Genomic DNA, 21,037 nt, shown 5'->3' with positions numbered 1-21,037 from the left:
ATTGATCAACATAATGAATTCAGAACAAAAAATTCATAGCATTGATCATCATATACAAACTAAGTGAAAATAAAAATTTTGGAAGCAGGCATCTAACAAAACCATAAAAGGCATAGAAAATCAGCCAAGCTCCTTACCCTGTGCATGTCACTTAATTCAAAGCAGAAAAGGGGATTGGAAGTGAAACGTGTTTGGCATTTTTGGAAATGGCCAGCAAAGAGAGAGATGTTTCCGGCACCACTGAGTGAATATTGTTTACTTCAACATTCCCTCTAGCAAATGCAGGGAGAAGGAATGAGTATAAATGTACTTATTTATGTAGGGGATTCTTCTGTTTCATGCCTCTGATTCAGCTCTCTGCTGTGCTTTTGGGGAGTCATGCTACATTGGTTGCAATTAATTTCAGTGTTGCATATTAGCCATAAGGAGATATTTCATAAATTGATTTGATTTTTCTTCCCCCCCTGTGGTTTTCTTGAAAGATGAGAGTGGTCCAGAGGAAAAGCAAAGCGTGGAAGAAATGGAAGGGCAGAGCCAAGAAGCAGGTGGGCTCAGGTTTCTTTTGAGGAGTCTCCTAGGCCTCATCCACAGAGGTGAACAACAACTCTACTCAATGTTATTGCCTGAAAATGCTTATGCCTTGTCCCCTGATTAACCTGTGTTCTTTCTTCTCTCCCGTTTCATTAACTCTTTAAGGTGACTGTGCTCCCATAAAAACATCCACCCTTATTCATCGCTTCACTTTCCATTTCCTTCCTGTAATAACAGATTGCTTAGTGATGCACTAACAATTGTGGGTCAAGATTGGAAGCACAATGTCAGAGCTTGGATGACTTAGAGCAGGTCAAAATGATCAGACTGAGTTAGAGGAAGGGGGAAGAAACAAGATCTACTTGAAGAAAATGAAGAAAGGCTTTCTCTCCACACTAAATGGGCTCTTTTATTCTCTATTGCTTTTAATTTTGAAGAACCATGTGTGTAGCCGTTTCTCTACATGTTGTAGTGGTGCTGTAGAGCCCAACCAACCTCTTGCTCCCAACAGCTCCAAGAAAGATCAAACACCTTCCTGATATCACCCCTGTAAAGAAAAGACAGCTATGTCCATCGAATCTTTTTAGATTTTTACACTGTAGAGTATACATTTTTCATTTCAAAATACTAGCCCTTAAAATTCAAAAGGGATTAAAATTACCTTTGACTTATCACACACACACACACACACACACACACACACACACACACACACACACACATTCCTGTCCTTATGAATGTTCTCCTTTAAAAGAATAATAGCCACAATCATATGGTTTATAAAAATTTCCCCTTTCCTTTCAATCTCTAAGTTATTTTCCCTGTTCTGTTGAGTCCCAGAAGGGAGCATGTATTTTAAAAAGTGGGTTCCTCCTATGCGGGCCACATCCTAGTCCATATGCTGATCTCTCAGAATTAAAGCAGGTAATGTGGCGAGTTTTCCACTGAAAACTTCTACATTGGTCTTGGAACTTGGAAGTTCTTGGAGTACTCTTAGAAGGTGAGCTCTTATTATTAACTTGGAAAATGGACTTGAGGAAAGCTAATCAGAAGAAGCATTGAAGCAAGACAGGAAGGACCCTATGTGCCTCTTCCAGGGTCAGCTGGCTCCCTTTGTTGAAACATGGTCCTTTCCTTAGAACAGAATTAATTTCTAGTACTGTAAACTGTTCTCATCCAAACATCGCTAGCCCCTACCCACACACCATTATGCTATGTTGAAGATTCAGCTTACATGAAAAGCTGTCACTGTTTTCACTGTCAGGGATGACATGTATTAGTCAGCCAAATGCTGGCAGCTGAGGCCATGGTCTGACTGTTGAAGTTTTATAAGTTTTGCTCACTCAGTGTTCTGTTCCAAGCTGTCTTTACCAACATTGATTTTTCTCCCATCATTGTACATACACACATGCACACACACACACACACACACACACACACACACACACACATACATTAGTGCCTGTGTTTTATTCATCCATCCTTTCCCCCTAAATCAGTTGGGTTCTGGTAATTTCATTTTGGTTTTGTGACTATCTTCTGTGAGTTCAGAGTGTCAAAGGATAAGCCTTCTTCTCTACCTCTTGGATTTAAAAAGCATTAGCACCCAATATTGCTCCCTCTCAGCCTTTTACCACAGGGTCTCGTCTGTCTTCCTCAGTGGCCCCTCTTGCTCATCCAAGACAGTGGGCAGACTGACAGAGTCTAACAGTAGGGTTCATTTCACATTCTGTGGCCAGTGTCACTGGGTGCTGTCCCATTCATTTTGCCATGTCACAGCCTCCTCAGTCAGATGACAGAACAATTGAAGATGTGGTTCTGGTTGTTAAAGCCCCTTGACCTGCTGTTAGTTCCCAAAATAAAACCATCTTGCTCTCCTTCCTTATAGTTTCCAGGGCCAGTGTTGATTGCATAATTCTGCAGAGCTCTTCCATGTGATGGAAAAACACAATCTCAAAATAGCATAATTTTCAGGTTCTGTCAGCTGTCACCATCAAGTCAAATACAATTGTATATAGTATTTATCAAGAAATCAATAATAAATATATATCGAAGGTTTATTGCCTCCCCAGCATTGCAAACATTTCAATTACTTCTAAAAATAACACTTATAGTTCTTTGAAGCTTATAGTTTGATGGGGGAGATACAAACATAAACAATTATAAAGGATAAAATTATCAGAACGTTCAAGTGGCTTACAGGTTGTAAATGGTGAAGTTGGGGTAAACCTCAGAAAACAACTCTGAGGGGGACTCACTGGAAGTATTGCTTAAAATGAGCTTTGAATGCTGAGGTGGTGAAAGCCCATTCTGGATAGGGGAACAGATGATTAATTGGCTTCACAACACAGGTGTGTATGACTGGAGCAGGGTAGGCTCAAAAGAACAGTGAGGTCAGAGAAACAACTATGTCTGGCAGCATGGGATATGACTTGACTACAGAGAAAACTCAGTGGAAAATTTTAAATATTGGAACCAGTGATTTATGTATTAATGAACTCATTTTTCCCATGAGTGAAAATGGGTCAAAAGAAACAGAGTTAGAAGATGACTACAGGAAAACAATGACAAAGGATTCTGGAAACAGAGGCGAGAAGATTGAAATGGGGCACATCCTGGAAATAAGAAGCAGCAGGGGCCACAGGCTAAAGGGCTGGGTAGGACACATGGGAGAAAGAGGAGCCCACTTGGGTCTTAGGAATGCAGATTCAGTGTCTTAAGGGGCAACAGTATCACTTCACTGGAAGACATTTTGTTGGAAAAGTTAATAGTTTAGTTTTTACATCAATAAATTTGGAAAAATGTACAGACAGCATCCCATATGGGAGGTCATGCTAGATAAACAAGTTCATATTAGGGAGAAGTGAACACTACACATATAGCCTTTGCACTCTTAATCTTTCCTTAGACACCTAAGTGCTATGAGGAAGCAAAATATTACTGGAGTTGCTGGCATAGTATGGTTGACAAACAGTAGTCTTCATCAAAACATTTTGTCATTCACTGGCCTCTGTCTTACGTGAAGATTTATGCTTCATTAACAATAATAAAAAGTGCATCACAGCCCTCAGCCCCTGTAAGACCATTTGCCGTGTGAAGGACACTGAGAGCTTCATTGGTTGGGTGGGGAGGGAGTTGAAAGGAAGGAAAAGCCACAGCCTGAGGTAGGAAGACTGAGAGATTTCTTTATTTTGTAGATGGTGTCAGCACCGCCCCTGTGCCCAGCCCTGCTTCAGAAGATACAGTGGAAGTCCGTAAAGATGAAGGTATGAGACCATATCTAAACTTCACAGACCCTTAAAAGTAAACTGTGTGGGTTTTGTTTATGTGGGAACAAATGTGATTCTCTTAAGCGCCTCTATTTCGAACACAAGGATCCCACCCACTCTGCTCCATTCCGTATCGAGCCTCTTCAGAATTTATATATACATTTACATGTGTTCCTCTAAAAATAATGTTTATAAAATAAGAGCAGGAGCAGAGAAAATGTGGTGAGAGAAAAATGTTTATCTGAAACTCAAGAATTTGTTGATTCTGCTCTTTATAACTACTCATCAGCATAAGTTTGAAGGAGTGAGTGGCATTGAAGACTACCTACCAGAGGCCCTAGAACCCAGGGAAGAAAGATTTGAAAGGCATCTATAAAAATAAATTTGAGGCAAGGCCAGCATTTTATGTACCATCATTAAGAAAAAAATGTTGCTAACCCAAGTAAACCAAGAAGAAAATAAATAAATAAATAAATAAATAAATAAATAAATAAATAAATAAATAAGAGAAATTGTTACTGTTTTAGGGATAAGCACTGTGATACAGGGGTGCAAACTGCTTTAAAAAATAACAATAAAGGAAAATAAAATAGTTCTTTCTGTCCTCTCCCTCCTGACTGATGGGTAAGTCTTCCCAGAAAAAAAAAAAAAAAAAAAAGTGTGATATCTGCCATTAATAGCTACCGAAACCCTGTGTGACTGATAGACTGGACTATTACACTTGGACAAATCCGTGTCATACAAACCATATCATCTGCTTGGAACATAAGCATGTACTTTGAATCCATGTCTTTAGTTGGATGTGATGTGAAAACAGGTACACACTGCCACTAGGCCTCGCTATACTTTGAATCTGTTGAGGAAATCAAAATAGTCCTGTAATTTTAATACTCACTCGATGGCATATTTAATTCCATGTCCATTTCCTGGTCAGTTTTTGTTTTAATCACATGTAGTTGAGGGCAGCTGATAAGAGTACCAATAATTGGGACTTGATTCTACCTCTGCTGCCAGTTACTTAGCGAATCTGTGGCAAATGATTCAAGTAGAGATCAAGTGCTTAGCAAGCAAATACACAGTGAACTTCTTTGGACTTCCATTTTTTCTTCTATAGTCAGGACAAGAATCATGTCTACCTTGGGGCTGGGAGCATGAAACATTAGATTTCTATGCCAGCCTGACTAGCTGAGTTCAGATTTCGAGTACCCAAACCAGTGGTGGTGGCACTCAGGAGTTAGAGGCAAGAAGATTAAGAGTTCAAAGCCAACCTCAGCTCCGCTTCAAATTTGAGGCCAGTCTGGACTAGATGAAACTTTGTCTCAAAAACTAAAAACAACAACAACAACAAATAAAAATGAAAATACAAAACAAAACCCACTAAGCTAAGTCTTGATCACCTGTATACATGCACACCTGTAATCCCAGCTCTGAGATTTGAGGACAGCAGATCGCTGAGGCTCACTGTCTGCCAGACGAGCTCCCGATTAAGTGAGAGACCCTGTGTCAAGAGAATAACACTAAGAACAATAGAGAAGGGTGCTTGATAACCTCCTTTGGTCTCTTACATACACCTGTGCATATACCCATCAAGGACACACATACATGCACACACACATGCATGCATGCATACATGCACGCACTCGCCACTCAGAAGATTAATGTCTGCCTCACAAAAACCACAACCCAGGTGAGTTTCTTTGCTGTTTCTCTAGCCTCCGAATAGCTCAGACTTTCCAAAAAAACAGACTAACATAGGTCTTTAGGAAGCAGCTTGTTTATCAGAGATATAACAACTCCCATAATAGAAAAGGGAAGGGAACAGAACTGACTGAAGGAGACACTCCTGTGCACTGTCAGAAGGTATCAATCCCTGCTGACCTTATGGGAAGTACCACAATGGGCAAGAGGATTCTGCCATAGATTCTGATGCTGGCTCTCCTGGGATGTGTGTGGCTGTGGGTTCCTTTCTGCTGAAGTAACTGTGGAAGCCAGAAATGGATATATCTTCAAGTGCCTGGGAAAATAATTTCCCCGCAAAGGAGCTCTGAATGACCAAACCCGGTGTCCACCACACTGCTGTCATCTTGAGTGAACCTTATTTTTATGGACATTTTTCAAGTGACACTTCCCTTCAAATTGTGTAGGTGTATGTTCAGGTATCTCTTATTTCAGAAATATTTGACATATCTAAAAATATAATTTGTGTTAGAGTTCCTCAGAGGTTTCTTGAGAAATTCAATCATTTTACAGAAAAATAGACTGGTGGTGTAAGAGAAAAATAGAAAATGGTACTTATTTTAAACAACAAAAAAGGCTATCTCAATCATCTTGTTTATCATGAAACTGTAAAAGCATCATGAAGTTGAATGAGAGAGTCTAAGGAGTAAGAAAGAGGAGCAATCTAATTTGAATGCTTCAAGCTGAGATTTCTTGCTGTTGACTCGTTTAGCTGGGAGACATCACACCTTCATAAAACACACTGCTTGTGATATTTCTTGATGCTTTTAGGATCTCACACCGTTAATTGCTCATGCAGGGATCAATTATTTTTCAGAATACTTTTAGGAATTTTTTTCTTAAAATAAGACTTTTAATGGTGCTAACTCCATCAAAGAATTGTTATGTATCACAAATGTGGTTCCTTTGTGAGACCAAATATGAAGATCTGGGGGATTTTGATGAAATATATTGTTAATTTCCATTAACTTTTTTATTTGGAAAACATATGTTTTGTGATATACCTTAGTATGTAATCTGGTTCCAACCAACAGTAAAACATATAGGGTAAGGATTTTGTGTTTTTCTAATAATATTGGGGCACTGCTTTTAAATGGGTTATCTGTTCAGAGCTCAGTCTCTAATGCTTGTCAAGCTGTCATCAAGACTGACAGATGCACAGCTTAGAATTAAGGAAAAGAATTTTTCATTGAAATCATCCAAGATTGAGGTCAAGTTGAGGTTAAAAGGAAGTCATAAGTGTTCAGGATTCATTCCAAATCTTTTCCGTTATTAGCTTTCATGCAGAAATATCTGTCCTTGGTGACACGAGGGCTATTTTAGGACCTCAAGTCATAAGATCACTTATAGAAATGCTCATGACACCCTCCAGTGTAAGTGGCAGAACATTTTCCACTGATCAAAGGTCCTAAAGGAGCCCTTGTTCTCTTGACTTTTTGGAGACTTCACTCCTGAAGGAGCATCTTGTTGGGGCTTGGAATCACCCATGGTCTGGAATGACCAGGTTCTCATTCCAGTATGATGCCCATGGTGTTTGTGCCATATTTAGTGGTTTGCAGTTTTGCTTCTCAGTTGGCTGGGTTTACCTTTGTTAAGATTTTAGTCTTCACTAGAAGTTGACATCCTCTAGAATGTAGGAGTTGAAAACAAGCAAGTAAAATAAGGTGGATGTCTTTATCGCTGGAACTAAAAGTATTTTTTTTTTAACCACACAGTTATATGAAAGTTGGAAAAAAAAAAAAAAAACCTCTCAAAGTGTTAGAACCTAAGTGTCACCTACACTGGTGACCCTCTTCAAATGCTCTAGACATACTTCCCACTGGGAACCGAGAGTGAGTGCGCTTGCCCAATTACCCCACGTAACTGCTGACTGTGCAACTGTGGGGAGGTGTAGCTATCTGCTTCCAGATCACGGTAGACTGTCGTCCAGACGCCAGGACACCTGTTCACAGTGAGTCATCACAGCTGCCAAGTGGGCGGGAGTTGAGTTGAGAGGAGGAGATTTGAGGAGAAGGAATGGTAACGAATGCCTCATCTACACTGGGTAGATTGGAGAGCCAGGACTGAGATGAAACTCACCTCAAGATGAAGCCAGCCTGGGAAAATATTTGTGGCATTTGATAGGCATTCTAAGATTATTTGTAAAACAGGACATGAATTCGTCAATTAAGGAATTCTCCCATTACTATTGTGGATGCTCTTTCTAAAGGATTTTATATTTCAAATTCTGAAAAACAATTTTTATTTGAGTTAACAAACATGTAAACAGTCAGATGAAAGTCCACAAAATAGAGGAATCAAATGCAAAACTTACAAAGAACCAACGTTATTGTTCAATGTATAGTTGTTTGTCTCCTCAGGTCAGGGAGCATTCTCTCTTCCAGCTGTCCCCATGTTTTTCATATGTCATCCTCATCCACTGCCAAGACACCTTACTGGGGAGCGGGTGGAGGGAATGTTGTACAAACACATCTGGATTCACCTGCCTTATTATTTAATCAGTACCTAATTTGAATTTGAAGGTCAACTAGACCAAATCATAGACTCATTAATATTAAAATCAAAATCAATTAATACCCAGGTGCACACCCGAGCTGTGTCCCTTTGGAACTCCATGAAAGTCATACCAATGCTGTTTGGCATTTATATGGTATAATGTCACAGGAAAAAGGATTTCTGAACCTTTAATCTCATTTGAGACCTCATGGAGGTCAAAATGACTGGAGAAAAAAAAAGAAATCTGGATCGAGATCAGCTATGGTAAACAGAGCCAAAGAGGAAAGATGAGGTCACATATGAGGAAGCTGTGTATAAGGCATGATCACTGTTAGCCAGTCCAGCCATGCTAGCTGTATTTCTCTATTTCTTACCCAAGTCATTGAAGAGAAACAAAACATTATGCCACCCAGGAAATTACCCTCCGCCTTAATCTAAAGTTTCTTAGTCCTTTTCCTGTCCTGATTGTCCACCACTCCCTCCTGAGAACTTCACCCTGATACCCATCCTAGCAGGAACAAAACTGTGCCCTGTTCCATGCCTGCATGGATAGAGGGTCTGGATTCATTTCAGTGTCTCTCAGCTACCTACTTTTGGATTGTCAGTTTTACTAAGCATTGCTGGAAGGCTGCCTCTGGTCCTTCAGTGAAGGGAAAGGATGTGGGCAACCAGCATGTTTCCAGCAGTCACTGCTTTACATCTGTCTACAATGTGACACCCATTTATCAATAGGGCATTTGTTCTCAACCTGTGGGTTGAGACACATTTTGAGGTCAAACAACTCTTTCACAGGGGTCACCTAAGAGCATTAGAAAATACAGATATTCACATTATGATGTATAACAGTAGCAAAATTACAGTTATGGAGTAGCAACAAAAATAATTTCGGGGGGGCCACCACAATGTGAGGAACTGTGTTAAAGGGTCACAGCTTTAAGAAGATTGAGAACCACTGCCAAAGAGTAACTGGAGTCTCAGACAAAGAGAGAAGGAAGTATAGAAAGGGGGAAACTCTGTGTTGAGGTGCCCCCCAAAGATGGTACCTTAATGAGCTTACAGCATTAGTTTTTGTTTATACAAATAACATATTCATTTTAAAACATTTTCATATAGAAAATTATAAAAAGTAAAAGCATATAATGATTTCCCCTTTAAGGATTAAATTGCAAAACATTTTTTAAAAATCTATTCTGTTGCTTCATTTAACAGCAGACCATGAATATTCTCCCGTGTCTTTAAATATGCCTCAGAGGCATGACTTTTATTGGTGGTATGACATTCCATCATCTGGTGTCCCGCCATTTACACTGGCAGAGCCCTAATGTTGAATTATTCAGTTATTTACAGTTTTCTCTATTGTAAATAACAGAAAGATGTGTCTCATGTATTTTAAATGGCGTGTGTGTGTGTGTGTGTGTGTGTGTGTGTGTGTGTGTGTGTTTGTGTTTGTGGTGTATACGATGAGTTCTTCAGCATAAATTTCTAATCCTTTGTTGATTTACTACAGATACAGCTAAAATATCTTTATTGCATGTATGTATTTTCTAATTTTTAAAAGTAAGGCACAGTTATTATATAAATAAGCAAAATAAGAAGAGAAAAATATCACCTACAATGTGAATTCTCAGAAATTAGCATTTGTAAAATGCTGCTAGATAATTTTGAGATTTTTTTTCTCAGCAGCCACATACATATGTTAAGTTTTATTTTTTAGGATATTCTACAATGCATATCTGTTTGAAATTACCCTTTAAACATGAAGACAGGTTTTAAATTCTACCCATATCTTTTGATCCTTTAGCTTCATTTAATTTTATTTCCTAATAAATGAACCTTCTATGCTCAACTAATATCCATTTTAATTGTATCTTGGTTTTGTTTTAAATTTTGTACAGGCCAGAAACATTCTTTAATCTTTGTTAATATTATAATCATTTCTGTAAGAAAATGAATAAATGAAAATATGTTCTAGTATTTTGTTTTTCAATAACTTATAAGGTTATTTTTAAAATGTATGTTCTTTGTATAAAATTCAAACAATGCAAATACAATGAATAACATAAAAAAAACAACGTTTTTACCCTGAGATAATTAACATTGGCATTGGGGACCATCCTTTTGTGTACTTCTGAGTATCACGAACATGCAATTTTATATCAACAAAAGTATACTATGTAACATATACAATATCATTTTAATGCAATTTTCTTTTTATTGTCTATTTCTCACCTACCAGTTGTTTAAAATATAAAATACAAGAAACTAATTATCTAATCTCGCTTTCCTATTTTCAGGGTCTAAATTCCGTCTGTGTCTTGACTAAACAATGTGATTATGGGCATGTTATTTAGTCTCCCAACAGCATCATATATTAAATAAAAATGATAATAGCACCCGTGTTATATAATACTATAGCACTGAGCATTAAAGTGAGTCTATAATTTAAGACATTTCAGGGTATGCCTGCTACCTATCTGGAAGCTAAAACATTCTAACCACCATTAAATAAATGTTTGCTCATTTATAAACATTGTATCATATTCTACATACATTTCTGAATCTTCCTTTGCTATGAGCTGCAAACCTTAATGGAAATCCCTCTGAGTCACTCTCTGTAGATCTATTCCATCCATTCTAATGCTCACATCATGGCTCATAGTTCAGATGTGTCATAATTTATTCAACGATTCTCCAATGATGAGCAAGCACTTTCTTTCCTTTTTATTGCCATACAAACAATGCTACAATGGCTTCTCTTGCTCATAGATTCTCATATGCTGGCGCTTTTATTTGTATGGGAGAGATTCCAATAATGTGAGCGGTGCTTTACAGAGTATGTGTTTTAGCAGACGTTGCCAAAAGGCTGCCTCCAAAGGCTGTAACAAACCACATTTCCATCAGCAATTGCTGCTATGTTCTTCCCAACCCTTTCCAGCTGAATGGGTGTAAAGCAACATATCATTGCTATTTTTAAACTTCAGTATTATTGTCTCAACTTTGCAGGTAACAGAGACCGAGGATTACTCAAAAAACCAGTTCAATGGCACAAAATGGAGAGCCAGAATTTGAGCCTGTCAGAATCCAAACCCCATCTGCTCTTCTGTCTCTCAAACTCAGCTTTGGGAGCCAAGGGCCTTCCTTCTTGATGGGACAGGAGGCATGAGGGAGCAGGAGGGAGCAGGAAGGGCAGCCCAGGAATGCTATTCCAAGCACAAAGAGAGCAGGGCACTGGAATGAGGCAACAGGGAGAAAGCAGTTTGCAGATAGCCAGTTAACTTGTTCATCATCGTGACCTTGACACTAACATGATTTCAAGGTTATTATGACAGGCAACACTCAGATATACCCCACACTAGGCAGAAATCCCAGCCCTTTTGCATCATATTCAGGCTTCCTCTGCCTGCGGGTTTACCAACAATTTATTGCTACTTCCCAAATGCATCTGGCAGAAGTCCACATTTGACTTGTTTAACACTCTGTGTTAAAATCCTGACTACATTACCAGTCCTATGTCAGTCATTGTTCACCTCTTCCCTTTTCTGTCCCTCCCCTTCTCCAGTCTGACTTCCATTGTAAACTGTCTGAGCAAACATTTCAATGATAAGTGTGTATTTTATTTGTGCTGAAATGTGGTGATATTTGTGCTTTAATAGGCAAAACTTGCCTGGAGATCAGAGGGAAAAGGCCAGCCATTTATAAGTAAACAAAGAAGTCAGGCAGTGGTAGCACAAACCCTTAATCCTATCACTTATCAAATCCACACTGGAAACAGCCACATCTGGTGGCACACGCCTTAATTCCAATACTAGTTAACCATGGTACAGACAGACAGGAAGTGACAGAGCTGGGCAGGAAGAGGAAGTAATGTAGTTGGATAGAGAGCAAATCAGATAGCAGAACACCAAGGTATATGTGCATGGGTAGACAGGAAGTAACTCGCATTTGGAAGCTGCAGAGTTGGTGAGATAAGGTTGGCTGGTGGCTTTTCCTGTTTCCCAGATCTCTCTAAGGCTTTCACTCCTATATTTGGTTCTGTGTTTTTTATTTAATAAGACCATTTAGAAATTCATCTACAAATAAGAATTATCAGCAATGCTGGCAATGGTAGGGGACACATACACATGTTTGCCTCTCTCCATTTCTTTCCTCCTCATTACTCAATGATAGCCTGCATCCTCTATATTAGCTTAGTGAACTACAAAACCCACAGTCCTGTGTCAGCAGTAGTTATATGTGCAGCTCATCTAACCTCCCCAGATATAAATAGCTTAAGAGCAGGTTGTAGATCTCATTGTTTACATGTTCTCTACAAAACCCTACACAAAGTCAGTCCTCAGTGCTTGTTTAACTTAACCAAGAAAAAGAAAATGATTGTGCAACTCTGTTAATGAAACTCTAAGAGTTTCCTGGAGAATTTAATTGAGAACCATGCATCAGAAGAGATACTACATATAACTTTACAAATATGGGTGAAAAATTATCTGATTCTTTCTCCTCAAGAGAAGTAACTGAAAATGCAAAGACAGAATCTTCCACAGAGGATGGGAATGCACAGTTCATACCATGGTGCTTTCCTCAAATGTTGTTACCGTTATTAAGGTGTCTAATAGGTGAAGTTGTCTTTCAGGATTGTCTGATTCCAGAAGTAAATTTTCTCTTCAAAATATACCATGGTATTCAAGCCAGACACATCTCTGATCGTTTTCAGGCTCAGGTGTTTTTATACCCTAAAGGAGAATAAAGTAAACGTGTTTAAATATTTCTATCTTAGTTGACATATAATAATTAGAAGTAGTTATGGTTGCATCATTTCAATGGATGTGTATAACATATAATCATTTAACCTCAAACAAAATAAACTTTTTTTTCTCTTTGCTATCTTGGTTTTGTGAGGCTCAAACCTGTGTTCTAGCACTTGTATAGTAGGTAATCTCTGCTTCTTCACACCATAGTCCCTAGGAGAGGTGGTGTTCCTAGCTAAATACAGAACATCTGTTCATTCAGGCCAGTCCCCTTTCCTTTAAATAGTCTTTAGAGTAATTCAGAGATCCTCTCACATGATTCTGCATTGAACTCAAACATTAATGTTTAAATTAAAAATCAATACTGTACTTAAACTGTATTCTAGGAGGTTCTATAGTTTATTTTGAAACAAAGGCTCTAAACTCCTTTCAGTGGTGAATGTATACTCACTACTTGTTATAGGAGAGACTAATTATTTGGATATACTTCATAGTGAGGCTTTTCTAATATGTTTTTTAAGTTTTTTTAATAAGTTTTTTTAAAAGCTTTGATTACATACATTTAAAATGGATTAGCTATGAGAAAATATGTAATTATTTATATACTATATATAGACTAAAAGTATGTTTGTTTAATAGCATTCAAAGATTGTTAAGTGGCAATGAGAAACCAATATAATAACATTAAATTTATTATCACTTATTATTTTCTCTATTAATTATAATTGTTTTAATACAGTAGTCAATTAAGCTATGTACTGGGTAATATTCTAAAGACATTGGCAGTGATATTTGAGACAAAAATCAACCCTAGAATAGAAGATGAAGATTTTTGATAGATCTGGAATGCCTTTGTCTAACACAATGGTCTAAATCTCAATTTAAGTCCAAATAAGTCTTAATTTATTATTGGCCTAGGTTGGAAATTCTTTAGACAAAATCTTGAAGGCTTTATGGACCACAATTTATTTGAGGTTGTGATCATAGTAGCTGTGTGACCTTGGTGACTATCTTGGCTTGATCCTCAGTTTTCTTTTGTGCAAAAGAAAATATATATGAAAATATTTATGTAACATTCACAGATTGTACCAGCAAAATGTTTGGGAAAAATTGCATCTGTACTGAGCATGTACAGATATCCCACATGCCATTTTTTCCCAAGCAATACAGTATGACAACTGGGCACATAGATATGATTTGAAGTGTATGGCAAGATGTGCTTACATTGTATGCAAATGCTGCACTATTTTATATAAGGGACTTGAGCTTTCCAACTGTGATACCCACATGGGAACCCAAAACCAGCCTCCTGCAGATATAGAGGAATGACTGTCATCACCATTGAAATGTTAGTGCCAGCACAAAAGACCACACTAAGACCAAGGAATCTAAGACTTATCTATCCACAAAATAAAGTGCAGAACGATGTTTCTGTCTACAAATTAAAACCATATCTCTCATATTAAAATTATTTGACTCCTTAAAGTATACTTGTTGCTATCCTTAGTCTAATCTTATGTGACTTATCACTTTCTTGTTAATTAGTGTGAAAATTAAGTTTGGAAGAACTCTGTAGAACAGTCCTAGGAAAGGCTGTGTTCTTAGCTAACTTGAATAAATACAGAACATCTGCTAACTGGTATCAGTCTGTTTTTCTGTGAAATACCCCCAGAGGAGCTCAGAGATTCTCAAACATTGTACATATTGAATTTAACCATTTTAATGTTTGAATTAAAATATCAAGACTGTACTTAAAGGATGTTTGGGGAGCCACTAGTGTTAATTTTGAGGATATGTATTTTTGTCACTGCATATGCTAGAACTCTGCTAAAAACCAGAGATTCTGACATATAGAGAAACATATGAGAAACACAAGACACAAGATCACACTTTGACTAGACAAAGACATCAGGCAATACACATACACACAGACACACACATAGACACACACACATACTCACACACACACACACACATATTCTTTATGTGCTTATATATTTGTCAAATCAGAGGCCACATGGCAGTACTCTTTCTTAGGCAACCTTATGCCTAAAAGTTTGCAACATCCTTGAAGATATTCCTTGGTAAGAAAGTTCAGGAGTCAATTAGAATCATAGCAAACTTCAAAGTTAAGCAGTTTCAATGACATTGTACTTCCCAGAGTTCTCATCCTGTAACATGCATGGAGAAGCTCAGAGAAAATGAAGTATGTAGCATTTGGTACATTAATTAATAAAGTTCAAATCATTAAATATTTTATTCATTGTCTATTGCTTTTATAGTAAAACATGATTTTTGATCATCACAGAACAGTTTGTTAAGCAATCCATAAAAACCAAAGAACATAGCTTATGGTATAAAATAAGCAAAGGTAAAATTCCTTTTGAAGAAGGGATCTTGAATTTATCCTGGTACAGTGATGCTTGGGAACAATTCACAGAAGTTTCAGGAAGAGATTTTCTGTTTCTAGTTTTCAGTAATAGATGTGCACAAGCAGAAACATGTTGCTCTGTCTCCTAAAGGTCTTTCTTTCCTTTTCTTTTTCCTTTTCTCTTCATTTCTTTTCTTTTCTCTTCTTTAGTATGTGTGTGTGTGTGTGTGTGTGTGTGTGTGTGTGTGTTTCTTTGGTACTGTGCATGGATGCAGTGTGTGGACTTGATTGTGTGGACTTGTAGAGACGTGAGGTTGATGTCAGTTGTCCTGTTCTAGTAATTTCCACCTTTATTTTTTGAGGCAGGATTTCTTACTGAATCAGAAACTCATCAGTTGCCTAGGGTGGCTGGGCAATCAACTTCAGGGCTGTACCTTTCTCCCCTCCACCATAAGAAAGCCATTGCAGACTTTTAAAATGTACACTTGGGATCCACTGAATTCCTTGTGCTTACATTGCAGGCACTTTAGCAACTGTGCCATCTCCCCAGCCCAGGTCTCTCTGCTTTATTGTGACATTTGTTGGCGCTTATTTATGGAGCACTGTATGGTAATTAGATACAGATACATAATCCTAATAATCAAATCCTGTGGTAAGCTCTTCCATCCCCTTAGTCCTCTACCATTAATCATCCCTATTCATTGCCTACTTTAATGCTTTTCTAATTATTTTGAATATATCATAGATCACCATAACCAAATGCTACCTTACTATAATCCCAGAAATAACTTCTCCTGTGTGTCTTTGGTATCTCAATACTTTTTCTTTCCTTTCGCTCTGCAGTTCTCTGAGTCTGTGAGTACTGCTCTTCCTTCTATTTTCTGAGATCAACTTTTGGTGGAATACTTTAAAACTAATTACAAAGATAAAATTTCTTAATATTCATTGATAGCATTTTAATAGTAAATTTATCTTCTTGTCTTATTTGGTAATGAGTCCTGATATTTTGCAGGAGGCTAAAAATGAAGTGGGAAAGCAAACTGGTTGTTTCATTCATGAAAAGGGGACGGAAAGGACAGTGACACTCCTATAAAGTTTGTGTGTGTGTGTGTGTGTGTGTGTGTGTGTGTGTGTGTGCACGTGTGCACGCTGCAAATAATACACAGACCTTGTTTTGTTACCCAGTACAGTATGGGGAAAGGTATTTCTCCTATCTTCACCTAGGGTTTATCATTCTCAAAGCAAGCAAGCAAAGAGACAAAACACACCTCAAAGCAGGGAGCTCCTCTTACACACTCATGGATGTTGTCCTTGGTAACTGCATCCCTCCTTGACATGCTATGGGGCAGAATCAGTTACTCTTCTCCATGAATGTCTGTATTCCAGGTGCATAAAGAGACAAATATATCTGTCCACCTCGACTTCAGGTTAGTTTCTTAAGGTCTGAAGACAACTCTGAGCTACAGGCCGGGGCTTTCCCTGACTTTCCTACCTTCTGCCCTCTGCTGTCTGCAACTTCCTTCCAAACAGAAGTGCTAGTGTATACTTGTCTAGAGAAGTTGAATATACAAGATTACTATCTAACACCAATGTTTACCAGGGTCAGGAGACCAGCAGATCAAACTGAGAGAGAGTGGGCTGGAGTTAACTCTTCATCCCTGTCTTCTGAACCTTCTGTGTCCATGGTAGAATCCCCTTCAGGATCCTTCTCAGGGCATCTTCTAAGGTAGAGCTAACCAAAACCATCAGACTCTTGTGTCAACTTGATTCTCTGTACAGCATCACCTTCATTTACAAATAAATTCTTCCATGTACACTAAGGACTTCCTCTCCCCTTTGTAGAATACTTCTAACTCAACAATCTCTCCTTTTCATCAAGCACAAAAATCCAGACATCTGCTTGTGGTCCATATGGAAACCATATGTCCTAGGGGTTTTAGTATGGTTCTAACTGCAAAGATCCTTCTTATCAGATCACATAACATGATTTCTGAAAGGGGAAAAAATAGCTTCCTCTGAGTGTAGAGTACCATTCAGCAGGAAACTAGATATGAATGTTGTCATACAAACATTTTGCTAGTTTTGCAGGAGAAAAATGAATGAAGACTGTTAAAAAATGATAATTGTTATTTGTATCTCTTAACCTTAGAATATCTCTGTTGTCACATAATGTCATTTTGCTAACTTCTGCCTTTATTTTGAAGTCCTTCTTCAGGAACTAAGTAATTGTGTCCTAAGTGTTTTTGAAAACTAGATCCTTATTGGGTGGACTTGAGGAGCAGCAATAATCCAAAATAGGGACAGTCAAAAGTCCTTTCAACAGCATGTTCTTGCACTAACTCTTTGAGGTAGAACATGGCTAATGTCATCTGCTGCAACACAAACATTCAGAAAACAATGTTTTCTCATACAAGTAAAATCCATAATGATAAATCATGTTCCTCGCATTCATTAAGAGATTCAAATGAATTGAGACTCCTGTTTTTTTACCCATGGTCTCCCATCTTGACTATTGACAGACACCCATTCAGCAATGGAAAAGGAGATTTTTATAGGTAGCCTAGGCAGTAGGACATGTACCTACACCTTTCCCCAGGATCAGTCATGTGAGATATATGGACCGTGTAACTGCTCAGAGAGAGTTCTTGAGTCTCTAAGCATGTCCTTCCTATGAAGTTAGGAGAAGGAGCAGGAATCTGTTAAACATGTGTTGGATATGTTTTAGAGATGGGTGGTGGTACAGTCATTGTTCTAATACAAATGAGGCAGCCAATGCTTGGGTGGGGTGATGGGCCCAGGGCCACATTTGACTTGAAAGCTAAAGAATAGATTGAAAGAAATTAGGATGAGAGGAAAAATAAAGCCAGTTTTGTTTTGGTGGATATTTCCTTCTCCTTTAGACATCTATCTGCCCTGAATTAAGGAACACATATACACACCCCTCCATTTCTCCATCCCTCCTGTCCTCCCTCCCTCTCTCCTCCATATCTCTGTCTGTCTCTGTGTATCTCTATCTCTGTCTCTCCCCCCCCCAAGGCTTTCCTGAATATTAGCTAATCCATCAGGAAAAAAGATGGCTAGCCCTCATGTTCTCCTTCCCATTTTTCCACTGATACTTTCAAAGAGCATGGCATATTCCCATTTACCTGCTCTATTTAAAGTCTGTGATCCCTGTCACTAAATGATCATTTGTTTAGAGTTTGCCTATGCTGGGTTTTATAGCAGGCTCATTCTATCATTTTAATAATTTAAGTTTGATCAGGAGAAAGATAGTATCTATGTTGGCTCTCAATTGATTCTTAGTGGACACAATCTGGCCTGCAAAAAGCTACCAATTAAAATTTGTTGTATGTTACAGCCACCAACAGATTTTTATTTGCCCTTAACTATTAGTAAGATGTAATGTAATTAAAAAGTACAGTTCTTGCCCTTCAAGGACTTTACAGTCTAGATGGAAAAGTAGAGGAGCATGTGAGAAATGCCAAATAACAACACTATCATCAGCTAATAATTATGTAGCCCATATTGTGAACTAGTTTCCAGTCTAAAAAATATCTTGTGTTTTATTTTTCATTCTCTCATCTAACTACAATTACCATCCCAATTTAAAATAAGGAAGATGAACCCTGGAGCAATAGTATAGTTAGTTTGAGAGCACATAGCTAGGATATGAACTAGGTAAGATCAACCACAGCATGTAAGTGCTGGGGATGGAACATGCTGAAATTTACTGAGAGGTCTTGAAGATGACCTCTGGCCTCAGGTTAATTGTAATACTAATAGAAAAGGTGAGCATGAGCTAGAATCTGAAAGATGCATGAAGAAGCTATTCTGTCTGCAAGAAGAACATTTATGAATAGAAGAAAGTAGGACGCCAAAGACTTATTTTAGGTACAATGGATAACAGGTACAATGGATAAACTTTCTTGACCTAAATGACAGATCCATCATCTAGACAATCAACAGCTGCCGAGAAAAGTGTCGTGACTATGGAGGACTGCAAATACCAGACTAGGATATTTGGGTCAAGTCAACACAAAGCAAAAATTTTCTGCCATTAGCTATCATTTGTATTATAAGTAGTAGTTCAGTGTGCTCAGAAAAAACTATCTGGTAAGTAGACACATTTTCAAGCCATTTTCTGTAACTCTTTGAAGAGGCTGCTCTACAAGCCAAAGTAAAATCTTTACTTTGTAAGAGATGACTGTTGGCTCAGCTACAGTTTCCCATCCCTCATACTCTGTCCATTTGTGATTAGCTCTTTCTTCTTACCCTTTGTTTAGCTTTACTGTTCTCACCTTTGGATTAATCCCAAGAAATGTATTTTTTTTCCTGTCCTGAACTGAATCCAATAGACTCCTTCAATTAAATCTTTACCTTAAAGCTCTTCAAAGAAGAAATAATTGCACTGGATACTAAGAGAAGACAAGGTGGAAACTTTGGGAAAGGTAGACTTAGCATCTCTCCCTCCTCTCCCCAATACAGAGATCATCAACTTCATCTACTAATACAGTTAGCCCTAATACCATGACTTTACCTTAACAATGACATGTAAAATCCAACCCTAAAGGTTTTGTTTACAATGATGCTTTCTAAGTAAAAATAATAAATTAAGGTGTGATCACAAATGTGTTTGAGGATTATTCAGTCTTTATGTGGTAGACTCTTAAGATAGACCTCAGTTTTTTCCATCAGTAGTAAAACATTAGATACCAATGGTTCATAAGTTGACATTACCGTTTGGAGAAATGTATTAGTATACTTCTCAACTAAAAATGGTATCAATGTTCTCCTGACACACTGGTGTGCTACTGCAATTATTTTTAAAATACTGAAATGCTCACGTCATATCTAACAATAAATGGCTTAACTCCTCTTCTTTCAAGTGACTCTTCTACCTTTTTCTCCTTTCTAATTTTTTCATAAAATATAATTACATCATTTTATCCCTTCCCTTTGCTCTCTTGAAGCACTCTCAAATATCCCTTTTTCTCCCGCTTGAAATCACAACTTCTATTTTCTTTCATTGTTATTGTTACATTTATAAATATGATCTGTTCAATCCTTTTAGCTTTATTTTTATGAATATGATTTGGGGGACTGACCACTTGTATTTGATAATCACTAAGGGGACTTATCCCTGGAATGCTCAGCAATCTTTGGCTGCCTGCAGTTCTTTGCCAATGGATGAAGTCTTGAGAAATTTCTGCCTTCCATGTCAGCATGATTATTGTTGTTGCAGTTCTTCAGGTCTTATTGATCAACCATGTTGCTGAAGTACCATGGGTGAATCTTTCCTGCCATTTTTAGGAGATGCAATCTCAAGCAGCTTTCCTGATACTTTGGATCTTACAATCATCCCCTCTTTCCATAATGTTCCCTGAGCTTTAGGTACAAGAGTTGTGTTGTCAATGTATCAATTAGGGCTAGTAATCCTACAGTCACTTCTCTATAGTTTGACCTGTTGTGATTTTCTGAAATGGTTTCCTTTTGTGACAAAGAGAAATTTCTTTATCTGTGAGAATAAGAATAGGTATTTAGAATGAATTTAGGAATAATGTTGTTTAGTGAAGTGATTATAATAGATTCTCCTCTAAGACCTATGACCTTACTAGCCCTGGGTGGTTGGCTAGATGTCCAGTATCAGGCATGATTTTTCTCCTGTTGAGAAGGCCTGAAGTACAATTAGAAAGCTATTGGTTACCACCAAGATGTAAGTGCCACTATTTTACCCTGGTTACCTCTCCCCACCATCTGAATATACCTGACATGACCACAGGGCTCCTTGATCCAATGCAGGACCCAAGTCCATTTTTTCCCTCTACTTTTTTTTTGGCTTTAGAATTTCATACATGCATAGAATGTGTTTTGAGTAAATACACCCTCATCCC

The 21,037-nt window shown here is 37.9% G+C and overlaps 1 protein-coding gene across 1 annotated transcript in view; it reads left to right on the top strand.

Moving 5' to 3' along the window:
• Positions 1-21,037, top strand: part of Macrod2 (mono-ADP ribosylhydrolase 2) — a 1,315,286-nt gene that overhangs the window by 1,187,954 nt on the left and 106,295 nt on the right. Inside the window, exons 8-9 of the mRNA XM_036186599.1 lie at positions 483-545; positions 3,729-3,797. Coding sequence (XP_036042492.1) covers positions 483-545; positions 3,729-3,797 — 132 coding nt within the window. The remainder of the gene's footprint in view (positions 1-482; positions 546-3,728; positions 3,798-21,037) is intronic.

Source organism: Onychomys torridus, chromosome 4 (assembly GCF_903995425.1).
Source record: "Onychomys torridus chromosome 4, mOncTor1.1, whole genome shotgun sequence".
Classification (NCBI taxonomy): Eukaryota; Metazoa; Chordata; class Mammalia; order Rodentia; family Cricetidae; genus Onychomys; species Onychomys torridus.
This window is presented reverse-complemented; position numbering and strand designations above follow the sequence as displayed.